Source organism: Phacochoerus africanus, chromosome 3 (assembly GCF_016906955.1).
Source record: "Phacochoerus africanus isolate WHEZ1 chromosome 3, ROS_Pafr_v1, whole genome shotgun sequence".
NCBI lineage: Eukaryota > Metazoa > Chordata > Mammalia > Artiodactyla > Suidae > Phacochoerus > Phacochoerus africanus.
In genome coordinates, this window is record NC_062546.1 from 22,932,088 (window position 1) to 22,948,834 (window position 16,747).

At 43.8% G+C, this 16,747-nt stretch overlaps 1 protein-coding gene across 6 annotated transcripts in view; it reads left to right on the plus strand.

Annotated features, from left to right (window-relative positions):
* Positions 1-16,244: 16,244 nt before the first annotated feature.
* RBL1 (RB transcriptional corepressor like 1) overlaps positions 16,245-16,747 on the plus strand; it is a 76,904-nt gene continuing 76,401 nt past the window's right edge. For 2 of the 6 annotated variants that reach the window (XM_047771135.1, XM_047771137.1), the window contains exon 1: positions 16,253-16,637. In XM_047771135.1, the coding sequence (XP_047627091.1) occupies positions 16,281-16,637 (357 nt within the window). In that variant the 5' untranslated portion in view covers positions 16,253-16,280. Of the gene's footprint in view, positions 16,638-16,747 lie in introns of all 6 variants that reach the window. The other 4 variants (XM_047771138.1, XM_047771134.1, XM_047771136.1 and 1 more) reach the window with 4 other exon arrangements.

Here is a 16,747-nt window from a genome sequence, read left to right on the forward strand (position 1 = left end):
GGACGACCACACTGAAGTAAAAAACACTGACTCTCGCACACAGAGACACCTAGATAGATTCCAGAAATAAGAGGATGGATTCAAAGCATGAGCACCTCTCAGTCTTCCACCTCTAATGCTCCTCCACGATCTTTATATACCTCTCAGGCCCTACTGTTGGGTCACTGGTAGAAGAGAGGTTATTACCTGTCATCTTTCTCTAAGAAGAGAGAGATGTCCTCTAAGGAGGCTCAAAGCTTTATTTCAAGGCTTGACATTAGCCACAATTTGAGGACCATAGACTAGATTGAATAAATACGCCATTGAGTGTCTTCTGTGAGCCTGGCCTTGTGCTAGGCCCTAGGAGAGCCATAGAAGAAAAGCCAGACATAATCCCTGCCTTCAGAGGGAATAGATGGACATACACATTGAGAACTGACAGTAGCATGTGTAAGACTGAGGCAACCGCTCTAAAGACATTTTTTTTTTTTGTCTTTTTGCCATTTCTTGGGCCGCTCCCGCGGCACATGGAGGTTCCCAGGCTAGGGGTCAAATCGGAGCTGTAGCCGCCGGCCTACACCACAGGCGCAGCAACGCAAGATCCTTAACCCACTGAGCAAGGCCAGGGATCGAACCCACAACCTCATCGTTCCTAGTCGGATTCGTTAACCACTGAGCTACGATGGGAACTTGTAATTTACTTATTTTAAATTACCTTTTTAAAAATAGGTAATACGGGGAGTTCCAATCATGGCTCAGTGGTTAGCAAACCCAGTGAGTATCCATGAGGACACGGGTTTGATCCCTGGCCTTGCTCAGTGGGTTAAAGCATCTGGTGTTACTGTGAGCTGTGGTGTAGTTTGCAGATGCAGCTCAGATCCCGAGTTGCTGTGGCTGTGGTGTAGGCTGGCAGTTGCAGCTCTGATTCAACCCCTAGCCTGGGAACCTCCATATGCTACAGATGTGGCCCTAAAAAGACTAAAGACGAAAAAAAAAAAAGGGTAATACATGATACAGAATGATTTATTTCATTATTAAGTTTACCTATTAGTGAACATTTTAGCAATTTTCAAACTTTTATGGTATTATAGCAAACATAAATATGCATGCATAAATTTTGTTATACGTACCCAATTATTTTCTTAGGATAAAGTCCATTGAAAGGGAATTTCTGGGCCAAAGGATGGGCTTATTTAAACTTTTGATAAGTTTTCCAGATGGCCCTCTAGAACACTGCCTTTCTGCTGTCATATATGAGCATGTCAGTCTACCCACACCCTCATATGCTGAGCTTTGTTGTCTAGCCAACAGATAAAAAAGGAACATGTTGGGAGTTCCCATCGTGGCGCAGTGGTTAACGAATCCGACTAGGAACCATGAGGTTGCGGGTTCTGTCCCTGCCCTTGCTCAGTGGGTTAAGGATCCGGTGTTGCCGTGAGCTGTGGTGTAGGTTGCAGTCACGGCTCGGATCCTGCGTTGCTGTGGCTCTGGCATAGGCCGGTGGCTACAGCTCCGATTCAACCCCTAGCCTGGGAACCTCCATATGCTGCGGGAGCGGCCCAAAGAAATAGCAAAAAGACAAAAAAAAAAAAAAAGAACATGTTTTAATTATAATTTCATCACCGGTGAGATTGAACATTTGTATATGTTTTGTAATTGGTCATTTATATTTCTTCTTTTGTGATTTCTCAGTTCATTTCCTATACACCAGTGCTTCTCAACTTTAACATACGCACAGACCACAGCCATCTGAGGATCTAATTGAAATGCAGATTCTGATGCAAAAGGTCTGGGGTGGGGCTTTTTTTTTTTTTTTTTTTTTTCCCAGCCATTCCCAAGGCATGTGGAAGTTCCTGGGCCAGGGATCAAACCCACGCCACAGCAGCAACCCCAGCTATTGCAGTGACAATGCCAGTTCCTTAACCCACTGTGCCGCAAAAGAACTCCACAGTTCTCCATTTCTCACCAGCTCCCAGGTGATACTGGTGCAGCTGGTATGTGGCCCACACCTTGAGTAGCAAGGCTTTTCATGGAAGTTCCCGGCCTAGGGGTCAAATTGGAACTGCAGCTGCAGGCCTACACCACAGCCACAGCCACACCCAGATCTGAGCCACATCTGTGACCACTTGCAGCAGTGCCGGATTCTTAACGCACTGAGCAAGGCCAGGGATCGAACCCGCAACCTCATGGTTCCTAGTCGGATTCGTTAATCACTGCACCATGACGGGAACTCCCATCAGTAGAAATTTCTTAGTGTTGCTGTGGCACATAGATTTCTTTTAGAGGAGGTACTATGATGCAGAATATTAAAAAAAAAAAAAAACAAAAAAAAACCACCTTAGAGGCAGAAGAACTGAGTTCCAATTTTCATTCATTTAAGTAGCTACATACCCTGGGCAAATCTTTCTGTTATTCTGTGCCTCAGTGCCTCGGTTTCCTTTTCAGGCTAGGTGTTCTCCAAAGACCCTTCCAGTTCTAAGACTCTCTGATATTATATGCAGTTCAATAAGTAGTTTTTAAAAGCAGTGGGGTATATTTTATCTGGTATAAATTCTATCTAAATAAAGCTTTTTTTAAACAAAGCAGTGAATATCAGTTTAGCATCCTTTAGCATTTGTTTTTTTGTTGTTTTGGGTTTTTTTTTTTTTTTTGCCTTTTCTAGGACCGCTCCCGAGGCATATGGAGGTTCCCAGGCTAGGGGTCGAATCGGAGCTGTAGCCACCGGCCTACGCCAGAGCCACAGCAATTTGAGATCCAAGCTGCGTCTGCGACCTACACCACAGCTCATGGCAACCCCCAATCCTTGACCCACTGAGCAAGGCCAGGGATCGAACCCGCAATCTCATGGTTCCTAGTCGGATTCGTTAACCACTGCGCCACGACGGGAACTCCTTTAGTGAGATTTCTTTATGCTAAGAATTTGTGTGAAGGGCCTTTCAAATTATTTGAGCATTAAGAGTCTTTGGAGAAATCTAGAAAGAAGAGAATTACAATCTAGCAGCTATCAATGTTTGGCCCTCGTCAGTTGAGAGCAGGGCCATTTTATGCTCATAAATTGGAGAGATGGGGATTTCCCATCGTGGTGCAGTGGAAACAAATCCAACTAGGAACCATGAGGTTGCAGGTTCGATCCCTGGCCTCACTCAGTGGGTTAAGGATCCAGCGTTGCCGTGAGCTGTGGTTAGGTTGCAGACGCAGCTTGGATCTGGAGTTGCTGTGGCTGTGGTATAGATTGGTGGCTACAGCTCCGATTTGACCCCTGGCCTGGGAACCTCCATATGCCACAGATGTAGCCCTACAAAGAGAAAAAGACAAAAAAAAATTGGAGAGACTGATTCTATTCATTTGTACTGTTGTTTGTTTTGTTTTTGTTTTATCTATTTAGGGTCGCGCCTGTGGCATATGGAAGATCCCAGGCCAGGGGTCGGATTGGAGCTGTAGCTCCGGCCTCTGTCACAGCCACAGCAACACCAGGTCTGAGCGGCATCTGCAACCTCTGCAGCTCATGGCAACCCCGGATCCTTAACCCACTGAGTGAGGCCAGGGATCGAACCCAAAATCCTCATGGATACTAGTCAGGTTCATCACAGCTGAGTCATGATGGGAACTCCCACACTTACACTGTTTTTGTTTGAAGCTTTGCCATACAGGCTACAAAGACTCTCCTCCTCAGAACATTGTGCTGGCAGGAATTCAACAACATGGGAAAGAATAAAGGATGGGCCCTTCTAGAAGGAAAAGATTGCCATCTCCAAGGAGTAACCCTCCTTGCCAAGTAAGGCTGCCTTGCCCTGCATGCTTGCTCCAAATCGGCATTGTTTCTGTTTTTGGTTTTTGGTTTTTTTTTTTTTTTTTGTCTTTTTAGGGCCACAGTTGTGGCATATGGAAGTTCCCAGGCTAGGGGTTGAATCAGAGCTATAGCTGCCGGCCTACACCACAGCCACAGCAACACTGGATCCGAGCTGCATCTTCGACCTACAGCACAGCTCATGGCAACACTGGATCCTTAACCCACTGAGCAAGGCCCACAATGGGAACTCCAAAATGACCAATGCTTAATGAGTACTTACATGAACCAGACTCTAGGTACATCATAGGGTTAATTCTTTTAATCCTAATAACCTCCTTGCATTATTATCTCCATTTTACAGGTGGGGAAGCTGAGGGATAAAATATGAAGGTGACTTGCCCAAGGTCACACAGCTAATAAATTCAAGTAGTCTGGCTCCAAATCCCACATCCTTGGCTGGTCTATTCTGCTCCTCTCCAACCTGCTTTCTCTCTGGTGTGGATAAAGATTTCCTCTACAGTGAATCTCAGTTGCTGAATTCATGCCCCAAACTCATGTAATTGAACAAATGTTATGTTACTGAGTTTTAGATTATAAATACAAAGTTTGAATACTTCTGACCTAAAAGTGCTCCTCATTTTAGATTTTTTTTTTTTTTTTGGTCTTTTTAGGGCCACACCCGCTGCATATGGAGGTTCCCAGGCTAGGGGTTGAATTGGATTGAGTAAAATCTTACCCCAAACCACTTCAGACTGCTTCCCCAGCTACTTGTGGGTTGAAAAGATTGGGTCACAGTACTACACATACCAGGTAAGGGTGCATCTCCGTTTCAACACCCAAGTCTTTCAACACCCAAACCAAAGCTACTAAATACTCCTGAATTTAAGTTCTGATTGTGTATTAGTTGACCTTAGGATGGCAAGAAGACCATGACACTAAAAAAGGAAAAGAACTTGGAGTTCCTATCATGGTGCAGTGGTTAACCAATCTGACTAGGAACCATGAGGTTGTGGGTTCGATCCCTGGCCTTGCTCAGTGGATTAAGGATCTGGCATTGCCATGAGCTATGGTGTGGGTCGCAGACGCTTGGATCCAGTGTTCCTGTGGCTCTGGCGTAGGCCGATGGCTACAGCTCTGATTAGACCCCTAGCCTGGGAACCTCCATGTGCCGAGGGAGCGGCTCAAGAAAAAAAAAAGGCAAGAAAACCAAAAAAAAAAAGGAAAAGAACTCATAGGCAGTTCAAATGCTGTCACCTTAAAACTAAAGAAGTTGACTCATCCAAAAGTACCTCAAACCTTTCTCCTGGAATAGCCTTGATGATTTCTAAAGAGTTTTTGTGTTGTATGATTGCTCAGATCATCATTTCAGTTCAAGACCCCTTAGAATTATAGTCTGGCCAACTAATCCACCTGCATTTTAGTAGTTTTATATGAAGAAAATATGTTTAAGCAAAACATATTTCCACAACTTTCTTTGTGGTAACCTGTTTTAGAGCTTAAAATAGGCTTGTCAGGTTGTTTTGTTGTTTTTAAGATTCCTAAGCCAAAAGTCCTTTGCAAAACCATTTCCATCAATTGCATTATTAAAATAATTAATATTGAAATTATTATTAAAATAGTTGGAAAATTTTCAAGTTGTAAAATAATTTTCTAATTCAGACCTTCAAGTTTTACTGTTTAACAATTAATGAAATTGCTACAGCATTCTGGTTGCTGAATAAACCTTTTAAGATGTTTAAAGTATTAATATCATATCATTACTCAGGCCTCATCACTGCCAAAGTGAAATAAAATCATGAAATAGAGACAAGTTAAGTGATCTTGTCGTAAAACAAAATCAGTAAATGACTTGAATCTAAAAATAACCTGAAGATACTCATATCTGCATCTGATTCTCTATATGAAAGCCCTGACCTCCACAAACTTTTTAAAAATCAGGATATTAAGTCAGCTAGGGTTGTTTGAAATTAAAATACAGTATTTAAAAAGAGAAAAATGAGTTCCCATTGTGGCTCAGTGGTAACAAACCTATGAGGACTCGGGTTCCATCCCTAGCCCGGCTCTGTGGGTTAAGGATCCAGTGTTGCTGTGAGCTGCAGTATAGGTTGCAGACTCAGCTCAGATCTGGCATCACTGTGGCTGTGGCATAGGTCAGCAGCTGAAGCTCTGATTTTGACCTCCAGCTTGGGGCCCTCCATATACTGTGGGTATGGCCCTAACTAAATTTTTAAAAAAAGAGAGAAAAAGATCAGAAAACTTTTTTGACTTATTACAGATTAATTACAGTGGTAATGCTAAATATGTTCAAAATGCAAAATTACAAAATATTTTCAGCTATCCACTTCACCTCCCTAAAGTCATCCAGTGTTACCAGCTTCTTCTATCTCCTTCAGGACATAATTATGCATTTATTAACCAATATGTATATTCTCTTCCCCACTTATTATTATTATTTTTTTTGTCTTTGTCTTTTCTAGGGCCGAACATGCAGCATATGGAGGTTCCCAGGCTAGGGGTCCATTCGGAGCTGTAGCTGCCGGCCTACGCCAGAGCCACAGCAACTCGGGATCTGAGCCACATCTGCGACCTACACCACAGCTCACGGCAACGCCGGATCCTTAACCCACTGAGCAAGGCCAGGGATCAAACCCGAAACCTCATGGTTCCTAATCAGATTCACTAACCACTGAGCCACGATGGGAACTCCCTCTTCCCCACTTTTTTCACAAATTATAATATCCTATACATGCTGTTCTTCACCTTGCACTTTTTCTCCTTAATATCTGAATTTTTTCCGTATTAGTCCAAAGTGAGTTTTCTCATTTTTTACTCCTGCCCAGTATTGTATTAATTATATGTTAGTGGACATTTAGGTATCTTCCAGTCTTTGGCACAAACAATACCTAGTAACTATGGCCCTGTGCATTTCATACATGGCCAAATGTGTCGTTAGGATAAAATCATAAAAGTGGAATTACTAAGTTAAGGATGTGTCGTTTGTGATTCCAAATTAAAATATTTCCAAATGTCTTCCACAGAGGTAGTTACCATTACAGCCCATCGATGTAAGAAGTTCCCATCGTGGATCAGCAGTTAATGAACACAACTAGGATCCATGAGGACACAGTTTCGATCCCAGCTCAGTGGGTGAAGGATCCAGAGTTGCTGTGAACTGTGGTGTAGGTCGCAGATGTGGTTCCGATCCCTCATTGCTGAGTATGTGTCGTAGGCTGGCAGTTTCAGCTCTGATTTGACCCCTAAGCCTGGGAACCTCCATATATTGTGGATGCAGCCCTAAAAAGACACCCCCCCAAAAAAAAGACTGTGCTTTTCTCTTCACAGCCTTCCCAGCACAGTGTGATAGTCATTCAGTCTACAAATATGTGTAGAACTCTTGCTATATGACAGGCACTATTCTAGGTAATTAGGAAACATCAAGGAATAAAACAACCCCTGCCCTGGTGGGGTTTATAGTCTAGCAGCAGGAGAGAAATAATATGTTATATGTTTATAATGTGATATAAGAACTTATAAATAAACATAAAATAATACAGTATATTGGAAGCTGGAATATGCTCTGGAAAATAGAATTTGTAGGATCAGGAGAGTGGTGGTTGTGGGGAGGCAGGGATGGAATTTTGGGTTTTTTGGCTGCATCTGTGCCATATGTAAATTCCTTGGCCAAGGATCAAAAGTGCACCCCAGCAATGACCCAAGCCACTGCAGTGGAGTACCCGTCATGGCGCAGCAGAAACAAGTCCAACTAGGAACCATGAGGTTGCAGGTTTGATCTCTGGCCTTGCTCAGTGGGTTAAGGATCTGGTGTTGCTGTGAGCTGTGGTGTAGGTCACAGACTTGGCTGGGATCCTGCCTTATTGTTGCAGTGGCGTAGGCTGGCGGCTACAGCTCCAATTTGACCCCTAGCCTGGGAACCTCCATGTGCCATGGGTGTGGCCCTAAAAAGTTAAAAAAAAAAAAAAGCCACTGCAGTGACAGCACCAGATCTTTAACCTGCTGCACTGCAGTGGAACTCCCTGGAATTTTAAATAGGATAGGTAATAGTAGGCTTCATTGAGAAGGTAATATTTGAGCAAAGACTTGAAGTGAGGGAGTTAGCTACACAGGTCTAGGGAACATTCTGGCCAGAGGAAATAGCCATTTCAAAAGTCTTAAGGCACTAGCATTGCCAAGGGTAGTCAAGGAACCACAAGAAGGCCGCTGTGACTAGGGAGGAGAGAAAGGAGAGCATAGCAAATGAAAGCAGAGGAAAACAAAGTTATACAAGGCTCCAGATCCAGCTCCTTAGTGACTTGTAGGTCATAACAAAGATCTGGGCTTAATTATGAAAGAAGTGGGGAGTCACTGAAGCATTTTCAAACTTTTGGATTTTTGCCAATTGAATAGGTTAACAAAAAGCTTTTCGGTGGTTTGAGTTTGCATTTCTCTTCTTATTAGAAAAGTTGAGAAGTTCCCATTGTGGTGCAGCAGAAACAATCCAACTAGGAACCATGAGGTTGTGGGTTTGATCCCTGGCCTTGCTCAGTGGGTTAAGGATCCGGTGTTGCCATGAGCTGCGGTGTAGGTCGAAGACCGGTTCGGATCTGGGGTTGCTGTGGCTGTGGTGTAGGCCAGCAGCTGTAGCTCCAATAAGACCCCTAGCCTGGGAATCTCCATATGCCATGGGTGTGGCCCTAAACAAACAAAAGACCAAAAAAAAAAAAAGTTGAGCATCTTTTTCTGTCTAAATGCCATCTATTTTTCCTTTTCCTAGATAGTATTCAAATCTTTTCTCCATTTTGAGAAGACTTGGTAGTTTTTTTCCATGTTGATTCATAGGAGCTTTTTATAGTGAGGAAATAAGACTTTGGTCTATTATTGTAATTACAAATTCAATTAATACCTGAAATGGTCTAACCACCTGGGTTTTGTTTCATCTGTTGCATTTTAAATTTTAAAATCTTGGCAATGACATTGCAATTGTATATGGAAATTAATCCATGATTCTCCACCCCATGTCTTATTTTTTCAAAAATCAAATACACAGAGAAAAATGCTTTCTGAAATGACAAAATGCTTAGAAGTTCCTAGATGCAGTTTTTAATTAACTGAGCTTATCAAGAAAAATATGTAGTGGAAAAAAAAAAGGACCTTGAATAGCATACACGTGTGATGGTCTATTCTCTATTTTATAGCATACATTTTATTGTTAGTTTTTGGCATAAGTACACAGTTTAAAAGATACAAAAAGATACACATTGAAAATAAGTTTAATCTTATCTCACCACTATTGAATTCCTCTTTCTTTAGGCAACCTTTGTTCCTACTTTCTCATGTATCTTTTCGATTTTTTTTTTTTGGCATTTCTTGGGCTGCTCTCGCAGCATATGGAGGTTCCCAGGCCAGGGGTCAAATCGGAGCTGTAGCCGCTGGCCTACGCCAGAGCCACAGCAACGAGGGATCTGAGCTACGTCTGCAACCTGCACCACGGCTCACGGTAACCCGGATCCTTAACCCACTGAGCAAGGGCAGGGACCGAACCCGCAACCTCATGGTTCCCAGTCGGATTCACTAACCACTGAGCCACGATGGGAACTCCCTCTTTTTGATATTTTATACATAGGCATGTGTATATGTAATCATCAGTCTTTGCTCTAAGTGAACCCATTCCTAATCACATTTATTCAATTTACATCCCTGTATTTAAGAATCAGTTACATTGATTGTAATGACATATGTCAAGATGTGGAAATAAAGTAGATTAGAATTGATTGTAGAGCAGCCAACTGTTTCTGGTGCAGTAGGAGAAATAGAGAAAATGGTAAGCTACAATTTTATTTTTTTTTCTTTTTATGGCCACACTTGCAGCATATGGAGATTGCCAGGCTAGGGGTCCAGTCAGAGCTACAGTTTCTGGCCTGTGCCACAGCCACAGCAACACAAGATTCAAACCTCATCTGCGACCTACACCACAGCTCACACCAATGCCGGATCCTTAACCTACTGAGGAGGCCAGGGATCATACCCACAACCTCATGGTTCCTAGTCGGATTCATTTTTCTGCTGCACCACGACAGGGACTCCATACAATTGTTTTCTGTATAGAACTTCCATGTAATTTTTTTTTTACCTTACATTAATTGTGTAATTTAGATATTTTTGTTTGTTTGTTTGTTTTTTGTCTTTTTGCTATCTCTTTGGGCCGCTCCCGAGGCATATGGAGGTTCCCAGGCTAGGGGTCGAATCGGAGCTGTAGCCCCCAGCCTACACCAGAGCCACAGCAACACAGGATCCGAACCGCATCTGCAACCTACACCTCGTTAACCCACTGAGCAAGGGCAGGGACTGAACCCACAACCTCATGGTTCCTAGTCAGATTCGTTAACCACTGCACCATGACGGGAACTCCTAGATATTATTGTTATCACCATTTCTTGGATGAGGAAACAGGCTCAAAGAGGTTCAATAACTTGCCAGAGAGCACCAAATCAGTAGGTAGCCATGCTAGGACTTGGACTCAAGTCTCTTTGGTTCCAATCCTCTGTACTTTCTCCAGTAGCTCCACAGATAATAGCCGGAGCTCTTTCAAAGAAGAAAAGGAAAGTATAGATTTCTCCAAATTGAATAAGGAAAATCAAATGAGGAAAAGGCCAACAGGGATAATCTCATCAAGACTGCTTGCTGTTGCAATCCTTGGATGTTACATACATCCCTCTCCTATAGTTTGACTTTTCCACCAAGGCCTTCTGCTTAAAAGGCTATTACCTGGGATGGGCTTTAGCTAATGTTCAGTTTTCCAGCTTCTCTGAGAATACAGGGGAGTAAGATTAACCTAAGTATGTATAGGTTCAGGAAACAAAAGTGATCCCAAATTTTGGTTCTAGGCAGAATAAAGTTTGTGTCAAGACCGTCTCTTAGAGGAAAACTTAAAAGAAAATGCTATTCTGAGATATCTTATGACTAAATTGGGTGCCCTGGACAAAAATATTTGGTAAAGGCCTTAGAATGAATATTTTAAAGTTAAATTGGGCTTTTCAGTTTCTAATTTCCTTATCTAAAGTCTAAAAGAGGTAGACAAATCATTGTCCTTGTGAGTAGGGCTGGCACTGCTTTCTCTGGAGGGACCCAGCTTAAGGATCACCGCTTTAGTGTTGCCTTTGAGATACAAGAACAGTAAGAATGATGAGCTCAGGTCTTGCCCCTCCCCCACAACTATTAACTGCTTTTTTTTGACAGTTAGAAGGTTAGGTAGTGAGTAGTTTTTCCCAGGAGGGGCATGTGCAGACTAAGCACTCACTTAAGGCAGAGCAAAGCTGGGGGACAAAAAAAAATCATCTTTTTTGGGGGGGGGAGAATTTCAAAATGAAATAAGCCACCTTGGAAAAAATAATCAGAATATTGTACTTTCTTACACTTATTTCGTGGTTTGGAATTGTTTATATTTTGAATTACATTTGGGAGCGTGTAATTATAGTCTTTTTAGTCTTGGAGCCTCTAAAGGTTTCCATCAGCCTCTGGAAACATGATCTGCGGAAATTTGAAATATTAAACCGCAACTGGGAGGCTAATCATAGAAGCACAATGAGATCAAAGTAGAAACAATCTTCAAGATGTACCTGGATCAGAAATGAAGGGTGGAGTTAATCTATCTCATCACCCATCGTTCAATTTCTATTCAGAAAAACTCAGCTGACTGTTAACATGGCAAGCCGCTGGATAATAATGAAAAATAAAACCCAACACATACCCTGAGAAAAAGTGGAGAGAGTGTATTGACAAAAGGAAAAAAAAAAAAAAAAGCATGCAGGTGAGGCTGGATCTAACAGATGTGTCCTCAATGCTTAACTGTCTAAATTTGATTCAACTGGTAATGCTGAAGCCCTTAAGAGTCTTGAGATAGAGAAGTGATACAGATGCTGCTTGAGAAGGACTAGACTAGGAAATACAAGATGGATTGGAAGAGAAAATACAAAAATGTTAAAAGACAACAGAAATCTGGTAAAAGAGGAATCCACAAGAGGACGGCACCAGCCAGTGTGTGTTGATGAGTGTGGCAGTACTGTTTATTGAAAACCAATGACATGGTTTAGTTATGGTCAAAAAGAGAGGGAAAAAAACAAAAACGGAAGAGCACTACTTTAATCTGCTTTATTTCCTAAGGGAAAGTAGGGAACTTGAGTATTTTCCTTTTATCTTGGCTTCATTTCCAAGGCCTGTACTTCCTAATAATTCAATTCAGGACAGTCTGAGAATGATAACGTGGCCAAAGGAGAAGTCATAGAAGTGTGTGATTAATTCATCTTACAGATAAGATGAATCAAAAGATGAAAATGGAAGGCTTTACGTAGACAGGATATATGACTTACTGAAAATCCAAAGTTAGAGTCCTGGTTCATTCTTGAAGAGAAAAAACAAACAAACAAAAAATCTACATTTCTCAATTTTTGTTTGTTTGGTGGATGATTTTGAGAAGTGTTTCTTCTGCTCTTGGATCATTTTCAAGCCAGCAATGCCCCCTCAAGTCTGGATTATCCAAAAGTCACAGCAGAGGAAGAATCAGTATCTTGCACATAGCAGGCATTCAGTAAACATCTGTGGAATGAAGAAGTGAAGGATTTTCAAGACTTACTAGGCATAGAGCAGGAAAAGAATCAGGAGAATCAAATCCAGTTGCAAAGAAGAAATGGGCTACCCAAGTACATATATCTGCAATGCACTAAAAGCCAAACCACTTACTAAAGAGGTGGAAAATGGGGCAATCCGCAGTGAGTGTCTGGTTGTGTTTTGCTTATAATTCCTGAGAGCTGTTTCCTTTTATCTTGGTTTCTTTTCAAGGGCAGAATGACCCTCTGCAGTTCAGATCTAGATAAAGAGATTGATTTGTTATGGCAAAGACAAAAACTTGAGGGTTCTCAGCTCTTGCAATCTTGGCCAGGACCAACTAGAATGCCAGGATCTCATGGGGAGGACTGACTTCTACTCCATTTTTCCCCCAAAGTGACCAACAATGATGTGTGCTTTTTGACAGAGCCAGTGATCTAAATAGTTGTTCCAAATCTTTACTACCCTCAACTCCCTAGTGCATGTGGCTCTATTTTCCACTCACCAGACTGTCTAGCAGTTCTGCTTAATCTACATGTAAGGTGACAATCTTCCAGACAAGAGGAGGACCAGGCTCTGGATTCCTGGCTTGGCCACCTTTTCCAGGATCTGGCTATATCGATTACCTTCTTTTATCTTTCCAGTCTCTGCCTGCTGCCTGTTCCTGATTTTTCACATACCTGCATTTCCCAGTTCTGGAAAATGCCTTTCCATTTGGCTCTCCTCCACCAAATTACTTAAGAGAAGTTTTTACTTCCTGCTTCAACTTTCTGACCTTCCTCTCATTAGTGCTTCAACCGCAGGAATCTGGCTTCCACTCCTACAGTGCTAAAGACAACTCCTTCTGGCAAAGGTCACTAAAACCCTCAAAGGTCATATGAAAGATAATATGTGAGGTCTTCTTTGAATTCCTCATCCTATTTGAATTCTCTGCAGTGTTGGACTCTCTGGAGTTCTTCTTTTCTGGCCTCTGAAATATTGCTCCTTCTTTTTATACCTCTCTGGACAGTTTTGTTTTTCACTCACTCCTAAAATTCTGCCCATCCCTGAAATGTTGGTGTCCCAAGGGGTTCTACCCTTGAGTCTCTTCTCATGTCAACACATTCCCTGAGTGATATGAACCTGCTCCCTTAGCTCAGGTACTGCCTGAAAATTCCAACATCTTTATGTCCAAGCTGTCCCCACTCTGGAGCTCACTCCTAAATACTCACAGGTTAATTAGAAAACAAATGAGAGGACCTTCATCCATCTCACTTCCACGAATCCTGACATGTCTTTCCTGACAGGAAAGGAAGTTAGGAGGAGGGATGAAAAGCCCTGTCGCAGACCTCTCGGCCCTGGAGACAAACCTCCCCTAAACTGCCTGCGACAAATCCTCTGTGTAAAAACTCAAAGGAGGTGAGTCTACACACACACTATGTGCCAACATCCCTTTCGGAAAATAAGATAGTCCTGAGGTCAGCTTCAGCGCTAGCTTCTAGAAGAAAGCAGAAGTGGCAGTACCACAGGGGTGGTTCCATTTGAGTTTTTGGGGGGAATTTGAGTTTTTACTCATGTGAGACCCACCTTGCCACTGGTTCCCAAGTTCTACCCCCTCTATGTGTAGGGAATGTAGAAGACTGGGAAATTCCCAGGAGAGTGGGACTCTCTTCCAGGACCCAAGAGCCACCTCTTAAACTTCCTTCAAGCATTTCATACACACAACTCCAGGACTGGTCTCATCCCTCTGCTCGTATGCCCATTCTAGTTGACAGTATCATACTTCAACCTCTGGGCCCAGGTGGAAACCTATGTTATTAGAGATTTCTCCTCTTCAGCAGTGGTCTCTTCAGTTCTAGGACAAAGTCATATCTGTCCAGGCTGGCTCCTTTCTACACTAGCCCGGCTCCCATCCCCAGATCTCTAGTCTCTACCCCATCCAATGCACGTGTGACAATGCAGCCCGAGGAACCTGTCCAAAACACATACTGATCATTCACCTCCATTCATTAACCCCCACTGATTATGTCCAGGCTCATGCGGTCCTAGGCAACCTATCTTGAACTGTCTTCCATTTTCATCTCTGGTGACTCCTTCCCTCATCTAAGCAACAATGGGCTCTTTGTAATTTTTCAGACACACCATGCTAAGTACTGAGCGCCAACTACAGGAGTCAGTCACTAATCTAAACTCTGAAATACAGTGAACATGAAAGTGATGCCGGAAAGATGTTACCAGAATCCTGGTTCTTTTTCACGCAGTTGAAGAATGAACTCGGGAACACACAGGCAGCAAGCAAGCAGTTTTTATTACAGGAAAGCAAATAGCTCCCAGGCTGCTGGGAGGGGGCAGAAGAGCCACCCACTCTGTATTGTCCTATAAGGGTTTTTATCCCTTAAAGATGGTGTGTGTGTGTGGGGGGGGTAACCAACATGCAGTCCAGAAAGATGTGGTTTTCTCCCATTGGCCTTGCCAAGTTTCCTATATCAGTCCTTGTCCAATAGGAGTTTTAGGGGTGGAACTATCCCATATGTTTTATGATTTCTTTGTCCTCTTTCCTTAGACTAAGTTACCATTCCTCTCATTCCTTTTCTATCAGTTGAGGAGTGGGTTAGAGATTAAGGTTCCTGTGGGGAGAGGCACATTTCCTATAGTAAACAAGGCCTGTGGGGAATTACTCTCTGGAGCCCTTAAACCACAAATGTTAATCAACAGCCATATCAAAGAATGCATCAAAGCCCATGCTCCTACACTGACTACATGAGTTAGTACTCTGCCTCAAAAGGAAGGCCCTACTCTCATGAAACTCACATTTTAGTAGGAAGAACCAGGGAATAAAGATAATTTCAGATAATGATAAGGTGCTATGAAGACAAATATGGTGGAGGAAAAGATGAGAGTCAGCTATTTGAAATAAAGTGCTCAGGGATGCCCTGACAGGGTGCCTTTTAGTTGAACTTGAATGAGGACGAGGCAGACAAGAAAAGACCTGGCATAGAGGGGCTGTTTGACCACCATGTGAGAAAGTCTTTGCGGAAAGAACTAATTTGGCAGTTTGGCATTTCCAAGGTTCCAAAACAAAGCAGTGAGGCTGGATCTTATTATATTTATCTGGAGAAGGGGACGCTCCTCTAGATGAGGTGGGGCCAGATCACATAGGGCCTTACTGGCTATGGAAAGAATTTTGGCCATTATTTTAAGGGCAAAGGGAATTTACTGAAGGATCTTAAATGATTGACTATGCTCTTATTTACCTTTTTAAAAGATCACTCTGGCTCTTCATGGGGAAGGGGTTTTGCTGGAGCAGAAGGGTCGGCTTTAAGACCAGTTCCATGCCTTCAGGTTTATGTTCTGGTCACTCCTAAGTCTGGAAGGACGATTTTTACTAGGTTCCAGGGACCCAGCTCCCAGGGAGCAGGGAGCTGAGAAAGTGCCCCCTTACTGCAGCTCTTTTAGCCCAGGTCAAGCCTCATTTGGAGTTCAAGAAGCGATGGATAGGGGTCCCCTAATACCCCTACCTCACCAACCCTTCAGTCGCTCAAAAAACCATCCACTAGGTGCTAAAGACACTGAGGAGGGTCCGACAGGCCTTTCCTAGCCCTCTCTGTCGACGGACATTTTTCGATTTCCTCCAACTCCTAACTCAAGGGACAACTCTGGATTAGACTGTGTTTGGCGCCCCGCGGCAGTAACAAACCCAGGCCCACGGGTTGGTGGGGCAGAGGAGACCTCTCTAAAATTAACAAGGCCACCCCGCAACAGGGAGCCCAATCCCGCCGCCCGCTCCAAGGCAGGATATGGACTACGACTCCCAGCAGACTCTGCGCGCGGACTGCCGATCCCTCCGCACCCAATTTGTCCCGCCGGCTATGTCTACCGCTAACTGCCAAGGGCCAAGTCCAGGTTTTTAGACTCTGAAGTCCTTCTTCTTAGCATGTTTCTGGAAGGGGCAGCGTGGAGCCCTGGAGGAAAGACGGACTTTTTTTCAGGGGAAACGCGGATGCAGACAATCAAAAAGACGTGGTGCTACAACCCGCGATTTTCGCGCGCTTTGGCGCGGGAGGTTGTGGGTAGCGCGCCCAGGAGGGAGAAAGGAGCCGGGGCTGTGACCACGCCGCCCGCCGGGCCTGAGGGGATGGACGAGGAAGATCCCCGCGCCGAGGGGGCGGCGGTAGTCGCCGCGGCCGGAGAAGCACTGCAGGCCCTGTGCCAGGAGCTGAACCTGGACGAGGGGAGCGCGGCCGAAGCCCTGGACGACTTCACCGCCATCCGGGGCACCTACAGTCTAGAGGTGAGCGGCGGCAGGTGAGGCGGACGACCGAGCTCGCCAGGCCCCACCCCTGCTCCGCCCCACCCCACCCAGTAGGGCGGTGGGAGTTTCCCCACCGGGAAGGGTCTCTG